Source organism: Trachurus japonicus, chromosome 4 (genome assembly GCF_045865225.1).
Source record: "Trachurus japonicus isolate A0001 chromosome 4, Traja_1.0".
Classification (NCBI taxonomy): domain Eukaryota; kingdom Metazoa; phylum Chordata; class Actinopteri; order Carangiformes; family Carangidae; genus Trachurus; species Trachurus japonicus.
In genome coordinates, this window is record NC_140910.1 from 16442028 (window position 1) to 16462192 (window position 20165).

General features: G+C 42.2%; 1 protein-coding gene across 6 annotated transcripts in view; it reads left to right on the forward strand.

Annotated features, from left to right (window-relative positions):
* Nucleotides 1-20165, forward strand: part of myo9bl (myosin IXb-like) — a 56823-nt gene that overhangs the window by 17725 nt on the left and 18933 nt on the right. For all 6 annotated transcript variants that reach the window (XM_085774366.1, XM_085774362.1, XM_085774367.1 and 3 more), the window contains exons 2-9: nucleotides 3511-3728; nucleotides 4299-4518; nucleotides 4909-5418; nucleotides 15269-15363; nucleotides 17602-17664; nucleotides 19042-19141; nucleotides 19568-19668; nucleotides 19956-20085. In XM_085774366.1, the coding sequence (XP_085630492.1) occupies nucleotides 3574-3728; nucleotides 4299-4518; nucleotides 4909-5418; nucleotides 15269-15363; nucleotides 17602-17664; nucleotides 19042-19141; nucleotides 19568-19668; nucleotides 19956-20085 (1374 nt within the window). In that variant the 5' untranslated portion in view covers nucleotides 3511-3573. The remainder of the gene's footprint in view (nucleotides 1-3510; nucleotides 3729-4298; nucleotides 4519-4908; nucleotides 5419-15268; nucleotides 15364-17601; nucleotides 17665-19041; nucleotides 19142-19567; nucleotides 19669-19955; nucleotides 20086-20165) is intronic.

Genomic DNA, 20165 nt, shown 5'->3' on the forward strand with positions numbered 1-20165 from the left:
CTGCTACACTTGTCTGGAACCAACTGTTCTTTTTGTTTCGTGTGCACGCTGCAGATATCTATACCGTTGTAAATCAGCTAATTTCTTCAAGCTTTATTGTCTTCACGACAAGAACAAGAGACAATTTTAGCACAAACATGTGGTGTCAGTTGAAGATCACCATGTGTTGAACTTCTCCATTGACGTTAGAGCATGTGAAAGTTGTAACTGACTCTATTTTCTATTCCTTGTTTGATAAAACCCTGCTCAGGCTGCTAAAAACAGGTCGTAGCCTACCTCACAGAAGAAACGCCCACATAAGGTCTCATTCATGAAACATGAGCAGAATGAAGTTGTGTGTAAACTGTGTGCAGATGGAAATTAAAGTGCATTTCTGCATTCATCTACGATCTTTTCATAGCTACTAACAAAATCTACACCTGCTTTAAATTTAGGAATGCACATAAATATTGCTTGTCACTGTTGGAAATTACAATTTTAATTTGTATTGCTCTCTGCTATGTACACAATACACAGATGCCTTTGAAACACGTAATTTAAACATGGCAAACACTTAGAAATATTTGGAGAGAGAGAGAGAGAGATTTTAGGGATCAGACATGCACATACGCATCAAGCCTCAATCTAATGATGCGAACCAGGAAACACTTTACATAAGGGTTATAAGTTATAAGTAAGAATGTATCCTGCCTATACAACTTCATGTGTTGATGCCAGCGATGCGCTCCTCTGTGGCAGACAGCTGAGGCTGTGAAGAGCATCCTCCTCCTGTGGCTGTTGTAGTTCTTATGTGTGTTTTGTGTATTTTTGTTTTTTTTTCAATGTTTCATAATTCGAACTGTTTTCGCTTTACTTCTTCAATGGTTCTTTAAACCAACGAGGACACTTTACTCACTACATCTGTTACCTCCTTCCAGGCCTTCGATTCACCTGTCCCAGGCCCAGCCACACCACCACTAGCAGATGAAAATCAAATATTTTTCTTTACTCCCCGATCCCGATCTTTTTTCTCTCTTTCTCCCTTTTTGCATGATGATCACAGGCGGACAGGATGCACCTGCCTCCTTACAGTATATGGTGGTCATGTATCCTTATATGACTATTCATGGGCTGGGATTTGCTAATTACTGATCACCGGGAGCGCGCTCTCAATTTAGGATGGGTTGGCAATGGGCATTCATTGATCTTATTTTATCGTAGGTTTTTAGTCGCGTGGGCTTCATGTGCAAATCTTCACACAGATCTTTTTTATGAATGAGAGACCCATACTGTGGAGAGTTAAAATTATTCTAAGTCCAAAGTGCATCAGCTCATTTTAGTGATAAATACTTTATCAACCAAAATGGACGTTGAGTGGTTTGTATTAGTGTGCATGATGCGTTATTGTCCATCTCTCCTTTTAAACCGCGCTGCACTTAAAGGGCCTTTATGACCCCAGTTAATTTTACGGCATGGATGACTGTCTTGTGATTCAGCAGTACAACATTCATCCTTTTAGTTTTTTGTAACTTAGTTCATAAAAGAGTCTGTTACATCCTCAAGGCAGTTGCACCTCAGCGAGGAAATGAGTGATATCCATAGTAAGGGCTCAACAAATCTCTGTGTTCTGGGTTAATGGCCTGCTCAGGGCTACGTGGTGTTTTAAGACCTTTGGCACCAGGACTCGGTCAGGAAAAGAAAATGGAGTTATTCTTGGACGGAGGGACAGTTGTTGTGGTGAGGAGTCGCTAAACACTTTATCCTGCTGTTGAGTCCTACGTCATAGATCAATGTAGGTGTCTTGTGTGAGAGTGAATAGTGTGCAGTCATTACACTATTTGAGGTTTACCCCTCAGTGTGGTCTGTATTTGCCATTTGTTTGCAGTCATTGAGCGGAAGAGTTCGATTTCTGCGCAGCGTCTGCAGCTGCAACTTACGGTAAAGTTTCAGTGGCGAACCTAAGTGCTTGATGTGATGACAGCGTGCCGCAGTGTTATGAAATACCATCATTGCCACAACTGATGCACATGTCTGGGCCATGTACACAGGCGTGTGTGTAGCAACAGGAATACAGCTCTTTGTTTCTTTCCAAATTAAAGTACAGTTTAATTTCATTTGACCTTATGACTCAAGCATATTTTTAGATGTGAGGAAAACCATAAACTGGAACTAGGCTGCATGAACTCCTATTTAAACTCTGGCTTTCTGTCAGGGAAATATAATCAAATTAAAATATCTTGAAGTTTGCCTCAATTTCAGATTATTTACCATCTGAAAATGTTTTGTTATGTCCCATATCATGGTGCTATCTTTTCCAAAATATTTTTTCCTTGACATTTTTAGTGTCTTTTCTCCTCTGGCCTCACATCACATACTGAGAGTAAACAATTCTTGTTTCAACATCAGCTGAGAAAAGACTTGTTCCTACAACTAAACATCAAAATGTTGAGGTATTAATTCAACAAGTTGATGGTTGAGATAAGATATGATTGCACAATGCACACACATGATTTAGGCGTCGTCTCAGGTCTTTTGAGTGATTATTCCCCATGCAGATACGGAAATGTTTTTGTCCAAGCAGATTTGTTCTTATCATAATTTTTTTCTGATTTGTCAGCCACAAAGATGGACAGCACTTCCAAATGATAACCATTACAATCACCAGCAGTGTACTTGTGTTTTGTGAATTAAAAAACACAAATGATTCATATGTTAATCTTGTGGTACGTAGCTATCGTTTGCAGCCAATGAAATTAATACATTTGACGGATCATCGACACCTTTTTGTGTAATCTGTAATCTCTGGAGTCAAAGTGGCACTTTGACATCCCTTATTTTAGTTGTTGTACAGCATGAGGTGCTGCTGATGTCATTTCTAACCTTCCAGTTTGTGTTGTCTCACTTGATTTGTCACATGATAATTCTGATTCATGATTAAAGGGAAAGAGGCCACAGCCATTTTCAGCCAAGTAAATAACTGACTTTCACCAGGCTGTACAGATGATCTGTTGCTTATTTATCTGTTGCCTATCAAACTGTTACATTTACCGACCTGGGCCTCTTTTCCATGATAATCAGATACACATCTCTGTAGCAAAGTTGCATCGTGTGCAGAATCTAAAATGCAGAAGGTCCGATACCAAGGATGGGCTTCCCATGTGGTTTTAGACTTTGTTTGAAAATCAACTATTTTGTTTGAATTTTAAAATGGTTGTTCAGAGCTGCAGTGACGCTTTGTTTAGCCTTTTAGAAAGCTGCAATTCTTTATATTGGAAACTGTTCACTATCGAGGCTCTCTTGCTGTGTTTTTACTGGCAGTGCACCAGAGCTGAGTGTTTATTAGAATTGGATAGATGATTATTGGCATGACAGTCAGTCTTCTCCCTTTCATCACAGATGTTTTAACTGTAAACTGACTGATGTTTCCCTTTTACCATGGTTCAGTGTCGATAGTCATCAGTGTGCAATGCATCATCCAGGTGAAAGCAACCCGCATGGATTAATCAACCTGTCATCTCCTCCTCCTGTCAGGTGCTGCGTGGTGAGAGGGAAGCAGTGGGTGCGGCATGCTGAGGCCACTCCCCCGGGCCCAGGATGAGTGTCAGAGATGGCGCTGCCACCGTGGCAACGAATGCAGGTGGAGGAGGGGGAGGCGGGCCAGCTAACCCCAATGATCAAGATGGCCGCTCATATATTCTCCAGATCTACCCACGGCTGGCTTCCCAGTCTACCACCTGCTGCAACCTCAAGTGAGTGTTCACAGAGTTACCATTAAATTAATGTTAAATTAGCATTAACAGTTTTTTTTTTTTTTAGCAGCGATGATGTTGAAAAAGATCACTTCATTTAAACTCCAAATGTATTAAATAAAGAAACTACTGGCTAACAGGCCATTAATTACGTGATAATGTCAAGAAATAGCCTAGAAATAACAATTAATTGTGTCATAAAATAGCCTAGAAATAATTTCATAATAATCTTAGAAACATAGCCAAGAAGTAACGATTGATTGCGTAGAAATAGCCCTGATTCATTCAATTTTCAATTTTAAGGACTTGGTTGAGAAAAATTCTGACCTTTCCCGAAAAATTCAAAGCATGAAAAGCATGTATAATCTTTTGCTTTTATGAAAAACATGACATTACTATGAAATTGACCGTTATTTCTTGGTTGTTTCTTAGTTATTTCTTGAAATTTCTACGCAATTAATTGTTATTTCTTGACATTATCACATAATTAACGCCCTGTAAATTAAAGCGTTACCAACTATTGTAAGACAGCACTTATCAAACTTAATGATTATTTTATCCACTACTCAGGGTGCAGAAGGATGCAACAGCTGCCTCTGTGATCTCGGACGCTGCCACGACACTGGGGCTGGACCCTGGTCGTATGTACGTGCTGGCGGAGGTGAAGGAATCTGGTGGGGAGGAGTGGGTGCTGGAGGCAGGAGACCTGCCGGTACAGAGGGTTCTGCTGTGGCCTCGGAAAGCCCAGGAGCAACACCCCCAGAGCCTCGGCTTTTACTTCTTACTACAGGTAGAGTCGACAGCACTCCGTCTCTATCTCTTCTGTCAGATGTGGTAGACGTGGACCGCTAAGAGAAGGCCTCCCACGGTCTGACTATTGCATTCTGCTTCCTTCTGCTCTCTCTTCCTCTTTGTTGCAGTTTTCAGTGAGAGACAAAAACAAGTTTTCAGCCTAGGCAACATGTTAAACACAGATGTTTGAAAACTTAAACAAAAAAGGAAGGTAAAACTGTTTCATGCAAAATGTTTCCCAATATCTTGCCACCCTTCTAGGGACAGTGTTACAGGAGCACCACCCCTGCATGTTAGGTATCATTTGGGCTTGTCCCAGAATATTTTAATATTGTGCTCAGTTAACTGTTTTACAATTTGTATTGTCCTTTGCTTTGCCCTGATCCAGGAGAGGAACCATGATGGCTCTATCCATTATGTCCACCTCCCATCTGTGCAGAAGGAGCAGGAGGCTCAGCGGCTCGCTGCCAGGGGCTTCCTTCCACCTCCACAGGATGACTTTGCAGACCTCTGCAACCTCCCTGTCCTCAATGAGGACAGGATATTAAATAACCTGCGCACACGCTTTTACAAGAAAAAGATCTACACCTATGCAGGCAGCATCCTCATCGCCATTAACCCCTTCAAGTTCCTGCCCATCTACAACCCTAAATACGTCAAGATGTACGAGAACCACCAGCTGGGCAAACTGGAGCCTCATATTTTCGCTATTGCGGATGTGGCCTATTACGCCATGCTCAGGAAGAGGGTCAACCAGTGCATTGTCATCTCTGGGGAAAGTGGCTCAGGCAAGACCCAGAGTACCAACTTCCTGATCCACTGCCTGACTGCCCTCAGCCAGAAGGGCTACGCCAGCGGGGTGGAGAGGACCATCCTGGGGGCCGGACCAGTCCTAGAGGTAAGATGACAAGTCTGAGACAGTGGGGTTGGGCGCCTGGCTGTCGCAGCTTGGAAATAGGTTGGAAGTTAACATGGTGAACGGGTGAACATCTTGATGGGCTGAGTTTCAGTCAACATTTCACATTTGTTCTGTTGTCTATAAACAGACTAAGAAAAACAAATAAGAATAAGAAATCCATGCGTGTTAAACCTCTGTGCCACAGTGAGTAGGCAATCAGATAAATTGGCTTACTAAGGAGACAGCAAAAACACCGCCATGATGTAATGAATATGCAGATTAGCGGATATCATTATCTAGCATTTCTAGCATATCTAACATTTACCAACTTTTTACCACTTTCTAGTGGTTGAAACAGCAACGTCACACCAGTTTTCAACTGTCATCCACAGTGTTCAGTATTTGTTCTGCAGTGCATTTTGACTGAACTAAAAGGCAGTGCTCTTTTAATAAGTCATGGTCAGCACACACACACACACACACACACACACACACACACACACACACTGGATAGGGACAGTACTTATTAAACATTATATGAAAGTATCAGATCCCATTCTGTACTGAGCAAATGTTTTTTCAGGCTGTGACCTCGAATTGCTTTTTCGTCCTAAACTGACGTATTGCAGTCTGTGTAAAGTGTAAAGACTATTATAACAAGACTACGGGTTTACCCAGAAAGAAGAAATGAAAAAGGCGATGGGAAGTTGCGACATTAACCCTTTCATGTGGCCCCTTGTCTTTGAAAAGGCTGTGGGAATCCAGAAACGTTTCTTGGTTCTGTCTACAAACTTTTTAACAAACACTGATGCCGTGCTGTGTGTTGTACGTGTAATGCAAGCTCTAATCTTGATTCTTTTTTTTTTTGTCTAACTAATTGTATTACATTAGTTATGTACATTTTTGACCATTTAAAATAAGAACAACTTGAATTTCATTTGGAGCAGTTGTTGACCAGACACCGGCATTTCTTTGGTGCCGTTTTGGTCAGGTGACTGCGCTCCTCTTCCTGCTTTCTCCTCTGAGAAATTAGATGCTTGTACTAACTTGCTCTTTGCAACCGCTGACAGGACAGAATAAACCAAAGCTACTTCCAAACTGAAACTGAAATGTTTCTGTTAGTTATAGCCAGTGAGGAATATATTGATGAATTATTTATTTTGTTGAATATTTGTATAAGGCCTATATTTTGTTTTTTTGAGTCATAGTCTGTTTGCTAGGTGGCCTGACTTAACCAGGGTGAACTGTTGTCTGATACACCAGAAAAGGCAGGCAGCGCTGACCACATTAAATTAATTAATTGTGTTAACTCTTTCACATACACACAACAAAGAGCAGGGCAGGCATATGGAAACAGATACTGTGGAGGACGGCCGCTACCAGTGAGTAAAGTCATCTGTCTTTGTAGAGTTAAATACCCAGTGCTCATTGCAAACTGCAGCTTTCTGTGTTTGGTGACAAAAGAGGAGCATACAAATATGCAGACAAGTAGACATCTGTTAGCTTTTACATTGTTTAAAAAGGAATGGTTGCATTATTACACAGTATTGTTTTTGCCTGAGTTTAATCCCCGAGCTACGTGGCAAAGAACAGAGTTGACTTCGTTTTATTTATTTTTTATCCCTGTAATGAAAACGGGGTCTCCTCCACTTTCACATATGGAAGAATTTACCTCTGGTCAGACCTCAAGCAAGGGTTATTATTGTGAGGTCATTTTGTACCATTCACATCTCCTCCACTCTCTTATCACTACATTGTGTGTGTGTGTGTGGTGTGTCACATTGTACTCTGCAGGACTCCATCAGTGGAGGTTTAACTCAACTTATACTGCATATCTTCATCGCTGTGGACTATTTGTTCTGCCTCTACAGTGATACGCTTAATGTTTTGTGTTAGTGGTGACCTGGGTGGCATGAGAGCGTGTCACTCCAGGCTATATTATGTTTTAGAGTGAGTGCTTCCTGTGAGCGATGTAATCTAGACGCATGTTTGTGATTTGAGATATATGGAGTGACCAGAGATGGAAAAAAAGATAAAATGCAATTCTGCCTGGGACCCTCCTCTATCTCTGCACGACCAAATGTAGAAAAAAACAAAAACAGAAATCCAAGTACTGAGTCTCTGTTTAATAGCCCTCCTTGGAGTGGGGGAACTAACTACTCTCCAGCTAATCTGGAAGTAAATCTCTACATATTTCTCTGTTTTATTTCACAGAAGTGTGGCTAAAAATAGCCTTTTAGCCAGAAAAGCCCTACGTGGAATGTGGTTTATTCAAAGTCCTAAACGGTGCTGAAAAGTGAAAAACCTCTGATCTGTAAAAAAAAAAAGTTCAGTGGAGCACACAATATACTTGGGAACAGAAAACACGAAACAGAAGTTTGATGAGAATTGGCCACGAGGCAGTTGGCATGAGCATTTATGACGAGAACACAGGGTGGGCAGCTACATTAAGTTGCGGCCGTGGCGTATCCATCTATCATCTGTCACGTCCCGATCAGCTCCACACACCCCCACCTCCCCTCCCCCTGAGTCAGTACTGGAGCTTTCACTCACAGAACTGCTGCTCCCTTTTGAAGATGCATGTGAATAAGCTGCGTCTGACTCTGAAAGCGTTGGTCCCTTGATGTGTGTCAGTCTGTCAGAGTCTTTGGTTCCAGATGGCTGATGGAGGGAAGAAGGAGGGAGGTGATGGAGAGATTTTCCCCTCCATCAGCAGAGTTCTGGTCCCTTTGGCAGACACACGCACACCGCCGCTCTGCTGTTCGCTCCCAGAATGCACTGTGCGTGTAAAGCCCAGTCCAGAGCTGTGTGGTTGCAGGGGCAGACAGGGCGACGGGTTTGGTCGCTGCTGGCCTGGTCATCGAAAGGAAGCGGAGACGGAATTTCATGTGCGACCAGGCTGTCAATCACCCCGGCTGTCGAACACTTGTACACTTCCCCTTTTAAGCATTTATATAACTTCTATTATCCATTATTGGGGGAAAGTCTCAGCATGGAAGCTGTTGCTTTTTAACGTTTTTCCACACTATTATGTGCTCAGACAGAGACCGTCCTAGTTAGTCATGTGAAAAGACTCCTTTGACATCACAGCAGCTTCTGCAGCGTGCTCACAAGATGGCTGACATGAAACAAATGTCGCTTTACAGGGGGAAGGAATAACTCACTCCTTATATTATGCTCCCTAAAGCTTCTCCTCACACAGATACTCTACCTCTGGTGGTTCCTGCCTGGCAACTTCCAGTCAGGGCTTTTATATGTGGAGAGCGTAGAAGTCTATTTTTAGACAGGTTTACTAAATGGAGGAATTTAACGTAGACGAAGGGGCTTTATTTGATTCTTTTTTTTTCTTTTTCTTTTTTCTTCTTGTCCTACTGGCTGATCAGGTTACAGTGGTAGAAAATGCAAAGCGTGTGTGTGTGTGTGTGTGTGTGTGTGTGTGTGTGTGTGTCTTCAAGCTATAGGGGAGGTCTCCAGACCCGGGTCACATTTTGAGGAGATGAGATCATTGTTTGTGGTGCTGGCTATGGGCCGTGTTGCTGGCAGATTGAATGGCCACAACCTGAAACCATTTTTGGAAAACCTCCGCCCTACTTGCATTGTACCATTTTTTTTTTTTTTTTCCTCTAAATTCTATATTCTATTCAGTCCTATTGATCCTCCTCCTTTGTTGGTGAAAGAGATTCTGCTTAATACCCACTGCACTTTAAACAAATAGGGTTTTTACCTGCAGAGCAGCTCACAAGCTCTAAATGAGTATTTTGCTTGTGAACTGGTTCAACTGGTTGATCCTCTGTTACGTGGCACTTCTAGTGTCTCTGTTTTCTTATACCAGGCTTTGAAGCCCATTTATTCTTAGTGTCAGCAGCACGGCCGTCCTCTGTTGCACACACTTCGCTGACACATTGCAGGAAACGTACTGGGGTTCTGTGTCAATAGGGAGAAAATAATGGATCTAGTTTTTTGTCATCCTCGTGTACATAAGACAGTTGTTAAACAGACAATAGGTTTGAGATCATTGTAATGTTTCATCCATGCTCGTTCGAGTCAAATTCAGCTGGTTTGAAACACTGTAATCACTGGAGTGAAAACAATATTATCACAACCCTGAAAAGAAAAATCCTTCTTCAGTCTCAGGAAGGAATAAAAACAAAATATTTCCATGACTGCGAAATTATTATGTGAAGACATAATAATGAGAAAAATATTACAATCAGTAAAAAAAAACAGAGATTGTAGCAGCCAGATAAGAGATCAGAAGAGAGACACTATACTTTCTCTGGTCCGGAACAGAAACAATAACTTTTGCTCTAATTATTCAGCATGAGTTATGGGTTATTTTTAATATAAAAGGAAGTTGTTTTGGCGAGACAACCCTGACCACACCTTGCTCATAAACAGTAAAATCTTTTGAAGTCAAGTACTGTTTGATATAAGTCTTGTTTTTTCCTCAGTAAATCAGATGATCAGTTATTCAGATAATATAAAGTCTTGTTACTAAAGCCTAACCTAACCTGCTAGTTAGTTGTTACACATTCCTGTTGAAGGTCTTTGCTGAGTCTCCCAGTCTCCTCCATGCCCCTCCGTCTCGCAGCTTCAGACAGGAAGTTCCTATCATCCGGAACCCTCTTTAACAGGAAGCAGCTACGAAACGGGAAGTAGCAGCAGTACTTCTCGCCGCCTCGAGCTCAGAGCCTCTAGGGGTGTGGATAGAGCAAAGATTTGTATTGTAGTTCAGGAAGTGCAGAGGAGTAGCTGGTCATTCTGTCTGCTGATCCATTGTTTATCTCTTAGTTATGGGTTGCACCTCTTTTATTCCTCTGCTATATTTGGTCAGGCTGGGTGGCATTGTGTACAAGTCTGGGAAAAGCTGCCATTACTGAGTTTAAGTCACTGTACATCAGACACGCACACGCACACACACACACACACACACACAAAGCCCTCACTCACATGGTACAGTCACATGGTACAGTATCATATTGAAGACATGCCTTTCCTTACCAGACCAAATGCAGCTTACATGTAGCAGCGTGCTGCAGGCCACTTCAGGGTCTATTCATGGTCCTGTGGCTGCACCACAAGCTGCAGTTTGATGTGGTACCCATCTAGACATGGGTGGAGCTCCTTGAAATGTCTCCAATCTGGTAAAACACCAGACCACAAGAGGAGCAAAACCTTTTTTTTTTGGCTTCTAACATGCGTCATGTCCATCTGCTCGCATTATTTGGCTATTTAACATGTAGGCACACGGGGGGGTCGACAGAATTATGTACAAACATGTAAACTTTAAGCCATTGAAACCAGTTCTGCCAATTTACACCTGCACTGTTGTTTAGAAAGAGCTTCGTTAGGCTCTGCAGTGTAGTTACATTTTGAAGAAATATACTGCAAGCAACACAATCGTGAAACAAGATATCACATGAAATAACACTTTGCCAAAATAAGAACAACTTAACAGTGAATGACTTTAAGCGCAATGCCACCTTATTAGGGGAGCGTGTGAATTTTGTCAGTTGCTCAAAATGTTGAAGCTTCAGAAGAGTTGTAATTTGACCTCTACAGTTCATCGCCACCACAAACTGCAGACATTAGTTAATGATTATAGATTTATAGATATTTATCGGTTATAGATTAATATTGTGAAAAAGAAAGTAGATTTATAAATATCAACGAAAAAGCTGCGTGGTCTGGTTTCTTCTTGGACTTTGTTTCTTGGTTTTGTCCAGTGTAGAATCGTCCCATTTTTGTTCAGTTTGTGAAAAACGTATTGCATTTTTAAATGTTGTCCATGAAATAAAGACAATTGTACAACTAATTATGAAAATGAATTATCAGCTGATATGCCTTTTTGTTATATGTTGCGTTTGTAACTGTGATGAAGTTTGTCTAGTGTATGAATGTTAGCACATGGAAGTGTGTGATCTGCTCTCCAGTCTCCGCTAATAATAGCGATCATCCGTTACAATCAGCTCTTACATACTGAAGCAATTACAGTCTTTCCTCCAAACCGGCTTTACCACCACTTTATTTCCACTATACTGTCATCCAGCACAAGTGTTTCCACAGTAGTTGATTTACTGCTGTGTAGCTGTCTCTTTACTGTGTTGGATATCCTGCCTTTGCCCTGATTTGTTTTTCTATATGGTAATGTGTACAGTAAATATTTAGTCAGTCTGAAATCTAAAGTCATTCCGTTTACCATCATGTATAATTGAGGAAAAACACTTGTGAAGCTAGAGCTAGTAAATATTAAGCATTTGTGCTTGATATATTATTGAACTCATATGCCATTGGTTCTTAAAGTGGCATCCAGGGAGTGTGGTCTCCTTTTTCCAATTTAAGGGTCCTTGATGTGCAACTTTTGAGAATCATTAACTTAAGTATTCATCAGTTGTTGGTTGATTTTCTTGTGATGTGCTAAAATCCTTATTTGTTAATCATCTGCTATCCAGCACATCAGTAGTCCTTCGGTTAACTTCAAGTCATTTTCCCGAAGGAATCAGGACTGCCATGTCATTCTCTTGAAGACAATGAATAAATTAGAAATGTAGAAATATTGGCCTCTGACCTACATGCAGTAAATTCCTGAAGTGGTTCAGTATGACCACATTCACTGGAACTATTCACTATTATCGAATTGAAGCACCAGCCCCACGCAGCGCTATTGACGCCATTATTGTACCTCAAAGAATCAATTCTTTGTTAACAGTTCAGTTGAGTTAAGCTCGGAGGGCTTAAGTGTAGTTGGTAGGATATAGTGGCAGCTCGAGGCATGGGCCAAGCATAGAGGAGGAACTGTGTAGAGACGTGGTTGCAATCAATCACTGCCAGCATCATGTGATCTCACCAATGCATTTTTCACATTCAGGACAACAAACAGTGATTATTGGTGTTATAGTTACTGTATCTCACCGTCCTGCTGCTTGGTTCACCAGTTAAACCTTGGAGAACGTGTCTGTTATTGCTGTGGTGGATATAAAGTGCTGCCCACTGCTGAATGACTGAGCATGTCCTCCTAGAGGTTTGGTCAGTTTTTTTGCATGAGCGCCTGCCGTTGTCCTCTGTGAATGTGGGAACCGTTTTTTTGTGGCGGTTGGACTATTTAGAGTCCTTTGTGAGCGTATCCATGCTGTAGTGAGGTGTCAGTGTCAGGGCCCTGGCAGCGCCTGTGGAAACATTTAACTGAAGCTCTTTTGAGTAGCTCGGCTTTAAAGGATGCAGCAGTGCCTCCAGAACAAGGCCCACTAACTACCCAAGCAGAAACCATACTTTCTTTTCTTTTTGTTTTACTTATTACAAGATTTTTCTCCTCTCTCAGTTTTGACATCAGTAGGCGTGTTGAAATTATGCCCAAAATTAGAAAAAAAAACCTTTAAAAACTGTAACACTCTCAGATCATCACAGAGTGACCACAGGGGGAACTACACAAAGCACAGGGGAAGTATGACAGCTCACTGGATATAGAAAGTTGTTTCTGAGCAGTCCCCAGCAAATTGAATTAGTAGTTTCTGTGAACGTCTAATCTTGTACGCACCATCAGACCATTTCCTTCCACATATATTTTAGTTTGTTCATGTTTGTGCAAGTTTACACAAGGCCTTACATTTAATGTCGCTTTAATTTATACTTTCTCATCTCAGCCCTACTTAACTTGTTGAGACAAACAGCTCATAAACTGAGGCACTCCCCGAGTTTAGTTTGTAAGGAGAAGTGGGTGGGTGTGTGTGTATGGGGATGTGAGACTTAATTCTTGCAAGTCTGACTCTGAAGTGGAAATGTACAGTAGAGTGGGCTGCTAGAGGAGCTACAGCTCACCACAGAAGAATCTGTAAAGACAGCATCGGCGTCATCAGATAGTCGATGTGCAGCACGTTGTGTACACTACAGGTCGTTAAAGCGCCCTTCGCTTCTCTTTCCTTACCCTTAATTTCTCTCCCTTCCCCCTCTTTATTCCTTACCCCTGTATTTCGTAAGAATGCAGATTAGATCACGTTCTTCCATGGACACGGTTTGGCTTCCTCATACCTGCTGAGCTTTCCAGCCAATTAGATCACTCGGTAATGGGCATGTTTGAATACGAATGATGCTGTGACATGTTTAGCATTCCCTCCGCGGTGCAGCGGCCTGGGCTTTGCAGAGATTTCCCAGGGTTTTGTGCTTTTAGCTGCACTGTTTGTGGAGAGGGGGCGATCAGAACGGAGCAGTGTTGGGCAGGATTGAGCCGTGACACTTTCAACCAACTCAACTAACCCTCAAATCTACAACATAAGGACTTTGCACCCTTTAAACACAGGCAATATTTAAAACTATTGCACAATTTTTTAAATGATATATGTAACTGTGCATGCACTTTGAGCAATATCTGGTTTACACACTCAGAAGAAGGTGAGTGTGAGCAGAGGAGCTTTGTCTGAGCAAGTCCAAGTTAACTGAAGATGGATCATTCTGGTCACCGATAAGAAAAAAACTGATTATCTGATTACATCAGACATCAAGTCTTGCCTCACACTTCCCCCAAGTCTCAAACCGATTTTAAAATAACATTATGGTTTGAAAACTCCAGTGCACTAGTGCAAATTCAAGGTTAGTGCCATATCATGCTGTTCCAAATGGGTGAAAAGCAAAGAAAAGTTTTCGTAATACAAGAAAAGAGCTGAAGAATTAATCTAAGAGGGGTCTGTTAAGGCAGAGGAAATGAAAGTAGGTCAACAGTTCATCCCAAGGAATCTCGATCAGACCCTGTAGGTGTGTGTGTGTGTGTGTTTGTACCAACACTAATCATCCTCAACACCACTGTATCAAATTTGCCCCCGCAACTGCTTTTGGTGACACAATATAGCTCCTATTTAACATGCACTGAGTCAACTTCCCCCGCGGTGGCCCTTTTGTTGAGTGTCTGTGTGTCTGTCTATCTGTAACCATGTGAGCATGTGCATCATGAAGGGAAAAAAATAGGGCTATTCTGTTACCGTATCAGTGCAATAAACAGGGCCCCTCATGGAGGCCTGGTGGCTGGGCTCTGTGTGCCCCTGGCTGGGTGGTTAGCGTTCGCCTGGGGCTCTGCAGAGAAACCCCTGATCCTCTCTCTGTTTCTGTTTCTGTCTCTGGTCTGACGCTGCTGCTGCTGCTGCTATACAGCACGGCCGCCCCAAACTCATTTATCATCACTGACCTATGCTCCCTCTCTCTCTCTCTTTTTACTCGCATGTGCACGCAAACACACGCAACAAGAGAATTAGGGGGGAAAGGTCTTAAAGGAGGAAAGAAAAGGGGGGTGAAAGAGAAGAAAGAGATGGATGGGAAGAGAGTGAGAGGAGGGCAAGAGGGGACAACGAGTTGCAGATGCTAGCCCCCTCTCAACACCCCCCAAACATACACACACACACACACAGTCCTACCCCCTCCTGTGGTCTCAGCTGCTTTTTAAAAACAAGATCCGTGGTCTATCCACTGTCTTAGTTGCCATGGTGATTTGTTGTTTTTGTTGTTGTTGACTTCAGAGAGCGTGCTGCTGATAGATGTGCTGACTTGAAGGTGCACACTCCGATTTTGCATCTAGTAGTACTTCCTTATAAGGTTTGAAACTCGGCAGTGTGCACAGTTTGGTTTGAAGACATCAACAGTGAATGAAGAGACTGTAAACAGCTTCCCATCTGTCGTCCTCTCTCTGTTAGTCTTAACATGGACTTTTGCATCTTAATCTATGACGTCAACGACTGGTTTGATAAATAGATTTACCGGTAGATACATTGTGAGGAGGATGTACAGCTATGGTAAATGTTGCAATAATCTGTATGTTTTTTTATGTATGTTTTCTTTAAACCTTCTGTGTCTCTCTTGTCCTTGCCAGGCCTTTGGGAACGCCAAGACGGCCCACAACAACAACTCCAGCCGCTTTGGGAAATTCATCCAGGTTAACTATCTGGAGAGTGGAGTGGTCAGAGGGTGAGTAATTAACACCAGTTGCATGTATACGGCCATACAAGGGCATTTGAATCATAATTGTATTGTTATGCATTCTCTTCCTGTTGCGACTCATTGGAGTCTTCTACCTTTCTACAGCCTAATATCTTCCTTTTTTGTTCTTTTTATGGCCAGTCATGTGGTTCCTCCTCCGTGCGCTGTGTATGCGGACTGAAACTTTCAACCACTAGCGTGTCCTTCCTTTTTCTCAGCAGTCAGACTCTGGTTGGAGGCTGCATCAAAGCCTGCTCAGCTGTGTCACTTCCTCATTTCCTCATCAGGGGAGAGGAACAGCTGTTCAATAACATGTCTTAAAAAGACAACGGGTCGTGCTAAAACGTAGCAGAGTCAAAAAGCTGACGGGCTGCAGAGAATACTCACAGTACTCTTCAGTCTAAAGAGTAACAGGATGAGATTTGTTTCACGTTTGTGTGGATGCAAATTTGCCATACTAGAAATACAATTTGATTTAAAATCATGTAAATATCTGCGGTGACAGCTGCTAACCTCCACAATAAGTGAACATCCCTAACCTGATTATCCCCTAATTCCACCAAGTCTCATTATGCTATCACTAATTTCCTTCCCCAGAGAGGGGTTCGTAATCCAATCATGAGAGCTGATTTTAGGTGGTCGGGTCTTATTTGTGCTACACAGTAAAGTCAGACAAGGAAAAAAAAAAAAACGAAAACACCTCATCTGGTTTAGCATCACCTTAGATGCTAGTGTAACCTCCTGCTTCACATCAGTAAAGTATTGAGAGGAGCATCACAGCGCGGCTCTGTATACTTAACAAAGGCTGCCTGTCTATCTCTCCATCTCCAGTGGCAGCCATTCAGACAGTCAATAGAGGAGATTAACAAAGGGAAGGCTGCTGTTCCGCTCCGCTCTGCTTTCTGAGCAGGACCCACTAACTGACAGACGGGATGTTTTTATGCTCTCTCGCTCCCTCTCTCTCTCTAACACACACACACACAGTTTCTTACTCTGTGTGCGACTAATCCTTTCTCGCTGGGATCTGAGCACAAGACGGAGCAGGACCATGAAAAGCAACGCCCACTTTAGTGGAGGTGTAGAAAGGAGGTGGTGTGCGAGTGACAGATGCCAAGATGCGTTGCCTCTGTGTGTGTGAAATGAGACTTTGAAAATATGCTGACTGATGTACTGTTCAGCCCGTATGCCAGTCAGCCAGCCTCTCTCTGCACATTCCTGTCAAACAGTCCAGCAGGTGTGATCTGCTCTCAGATCAGCCCATGTAAACAGACAAGAAGCCCTCCCAGTTTTAGCCCTTCAAATTCATTCATCATCCAGTTCAAGAACAAGTTCAAGAAGATGCAGCAGCTCACATGGCTGATAATTCTATAGCTATTTACAGATGTTTCAATGTCTTTGATACAGTCTATAACTGACTGTAGATGTATTTAACTTCAGTGTGTTAAGGTATTCAGCCTAATTACTGTCAATTACTCATGATGCCACAAGTCTTTACTCTTTCTATGTTAAGTCTAAATATTATTAAATATTTGTCAGTGTGAGAAGAGGAAGCTGTTGTACCTGTAGAGTAGATAGTATGTTGATGATGGTCGAGTGAGTCATCTGTTTCAGCAGATGGGCACCACCATGTTTCTCACAGAGCAGATCTATTCTTAGTGTATCATGAAAACTGGCGTCAGTGTTGTTTTTGCCTGGCTATAGAAAAAACAACTCTGACTTATAAAATCTGATCTAGACAAGTTTATGGCCTTGGCCTGGTGTAGTGGATAAATACCACTGCTTTTAAAGCAGCATATCTCATGACTGGAGTGGTCTAAAAGCATGCCTCTCTCCCTTCAGTAGCCGTCCAGTCTCCTCTGTCCAGCTTTACTATACAATAAAAAAAGAAATAGATAGATGAATACCACGGTTGTCTGTTATGTGTGCATGTGTGTGATATATTCTGCCATCCATCCAACCATACTGTAGCTGTATGCTTTGTTCAGTTTTCGATTGTTCTGAACATCTGCCCTCACTTGCCCTCCTGCACCATTTTTTTTATTTATTTTTTATTACAAACCCACTTTCCTGTCTGACCTGGAACCGCCCACACAGAGACACTCAAACCCACTCACACAGAGCCGAGTGACCTTAGTGTTAAGTGATTCACTGTCATTGTTTTTCTTCTTCCTCTTTTTCCGCGTCCTATTTACTCCCTGTCTCTCCCTCTCTCCCGTTGTTTTTCAGGGCTGTGGTGGAGAAGTACCTCCTGGAGAAGTCGCGCCTGGTCTCCCGAGAGAAGAATGAGAGGTGAGGAGGGACGGTCGCGGTCTTGACCCTTCACCCACACTGACCTTCATGGGGCCCTCTGTGCAAACATGGGGAGTTTCCCCCTGGGGCCTGTGGTGGTCAGATACGAAGTTCAACTAAAGACTTATAACTCTTTAAATCTTTGACTTTGCATGTTTACATCCACATACTGACACATTCAGAGATACTCAGATTTACACTGACATCAGTGCAGATTATGTAAAAGATTATATTAAAATAGTTTGGTGTGGTCCTATTTTAATGAGATGTCTGATAATCTCAGTTTGAGTTGATAATGAACCGTTGCTACATAAACAAATGACGAAGAAAAGAAATCACTTTCCTGCAGCGTTTGTCATCTTGTCACTCCCTCCTCTGTCACTTCACCAGAGCCTTTGTTACTCACACTGACATTCACTGACGACTAGACTTACTCAGTTGCCACATGTGTGACTAAGATGCAGACAGATTTTTATGTGGGTGCTTTTGTAATTGAGTCAGTCAGTCAGATCGTCACAAAGAGGGTTGGGGAAGTAAGACTTTTCATTTACTGTGTGATATAGATTACCAGTGAGTCAATAGAAGAGACTGACAGATCTTAATGACTACTAGTTTATAACACTTTGACTTAAAACTAGTTCCTCTATTGGATTTACAGAACAGCCTTAACCACAAGGTTGTGCTGCTTTTTCTTACTTCACAAGTCATGTTTATATAAGTAATTTAGATATATATAGCGGCAGATAGTCGCAGCACTAATTTGAATTCGTTTGTAAAACCACAATCTGTCACTGAGCAGCTCAGCTGACTCAGTTGATGTTCTGTGTAAAAACCAGACCCATTTCTATTTTTAGCACATTATTATCCAACAGTTTCCTGACCAGGTTTTCCCAGATAGTTTTGGAAAATGTAGTCACCTTGACAAACTTGCCTCCAAAGCCTTCAGGCAATTACCAGTGAATTTGTCATAACCTGGCCTACAGTTGCTTTTGACAGAGCACCTTGTCTGTCTAGTCAGGGATTGAGTCTACTGTATGATGTCATTGTTTCTTAGTAATAAGTGTGTAAAGTCATTACGTGTGTCCCGTCATCTGTCTGCCTACCTGTCCACTGATAGCATACATGGAAAAATGATATCAACATCCCTGAGCTCCAGCTCCGCCTTCTTTCTAATAGCTTTTTACCATGTGTTGACTCATGGTTTATCACCATGAGGCTGTTTATGCCTTTGTGGGCATAAACAGCGTGTATCCGCTGATAAGTGCTTGCCAGATAATAAAACAAATAAGTGATAGATGGACATACAGTATGAATTCATTAATCCACAGAAACGTTTGCCACGTTTTAACATGCACATGCTGTGTTTTGTCTTTTCAGGAACTACCATGTGTTTTACTACCTGTTGTTGGGAGCTTCAGAGGAGGAGAGGAAGGAGTTTAAGTTGCTGCCGCCTGAAGAGTACTTCTACCTCAAGCAGGTACAGTGCTGCCACCACATCCAGCAGTTCACACACTTTTCCATCTGATGTAAACCATGAAGAAATCATGACTTAAGTTTTTTTTTAACATCATTTCCACCTGTTCTGTCTGCTCAGCCTACTAAAGACAGTGCTAATGAACTTTAGCCTGTTGTAATTAACTGAGTGGAGCTGGTGTTCATAAACACTGTAAAGCGGCTGAATAAAGCAGCTGTTGACACTCCCCTCTGACTGCACACATGTGAACTGCATGTTAATTACGTTGTCTTTGTTGTCTCACTTGTTTATATTTCCCTCTGTCCTCATGCTCCTTTTCATTCACCTCTGTTCTTGACTTGTTTATTTTTCCATTTTGCACTTTCACTTGTTTCATTTTCTCCTCTTCATACAGTAGACGCCCACTAACCCTACGAATTTTCTTTGTAGCAAAACTTTAAGATAGAAGATGAGGAAGACCTGCGTCATGACTTCGAAAGGCTGCAGCAGGCAATGGAGATGGTTGGCTTCCTTCCTGCCACCAAGAAACAGTAAGCCAATCAATGAGCATGAACAGTGTAGTGTGTGTAATGTAGGTAAAGGGGTGAAGATTTCACCAAAAATATAAATTACAACAAAGAGACTTTTTAGAGCAGCAGCAGCATAACAATAGCTGCATCTAACAGGTGAATGTAGCAGTTTATTAGAGAAAGTGTGCAAATGCAATGCTTTTATTCAGTACGAACATTAGCACATGACAAGACCGAAGAGCAGCGACGTGTAGAAAAGTCGCTGCCATGTGTTGTCGCTTTAAATAATTCTTGTGACTGTGTTGTAGGATCTTCTCTGTCCTCTCGGCCATCCTGTATCTGGGCAACGTGACCTACAGGAGGAAGTCAACAGGTCGAGACGAGGGGCTGGACGTGGGACCACCGGAGGTCCTGGCCACGCTCTCTGACCTGCTAAAGGTGAGATATACTGTATTTGTGCGTGACTTTGTGACTCCACACTCTTTCCTTTGAGCTGTGTGGTGACTGTGCGTGTTCCC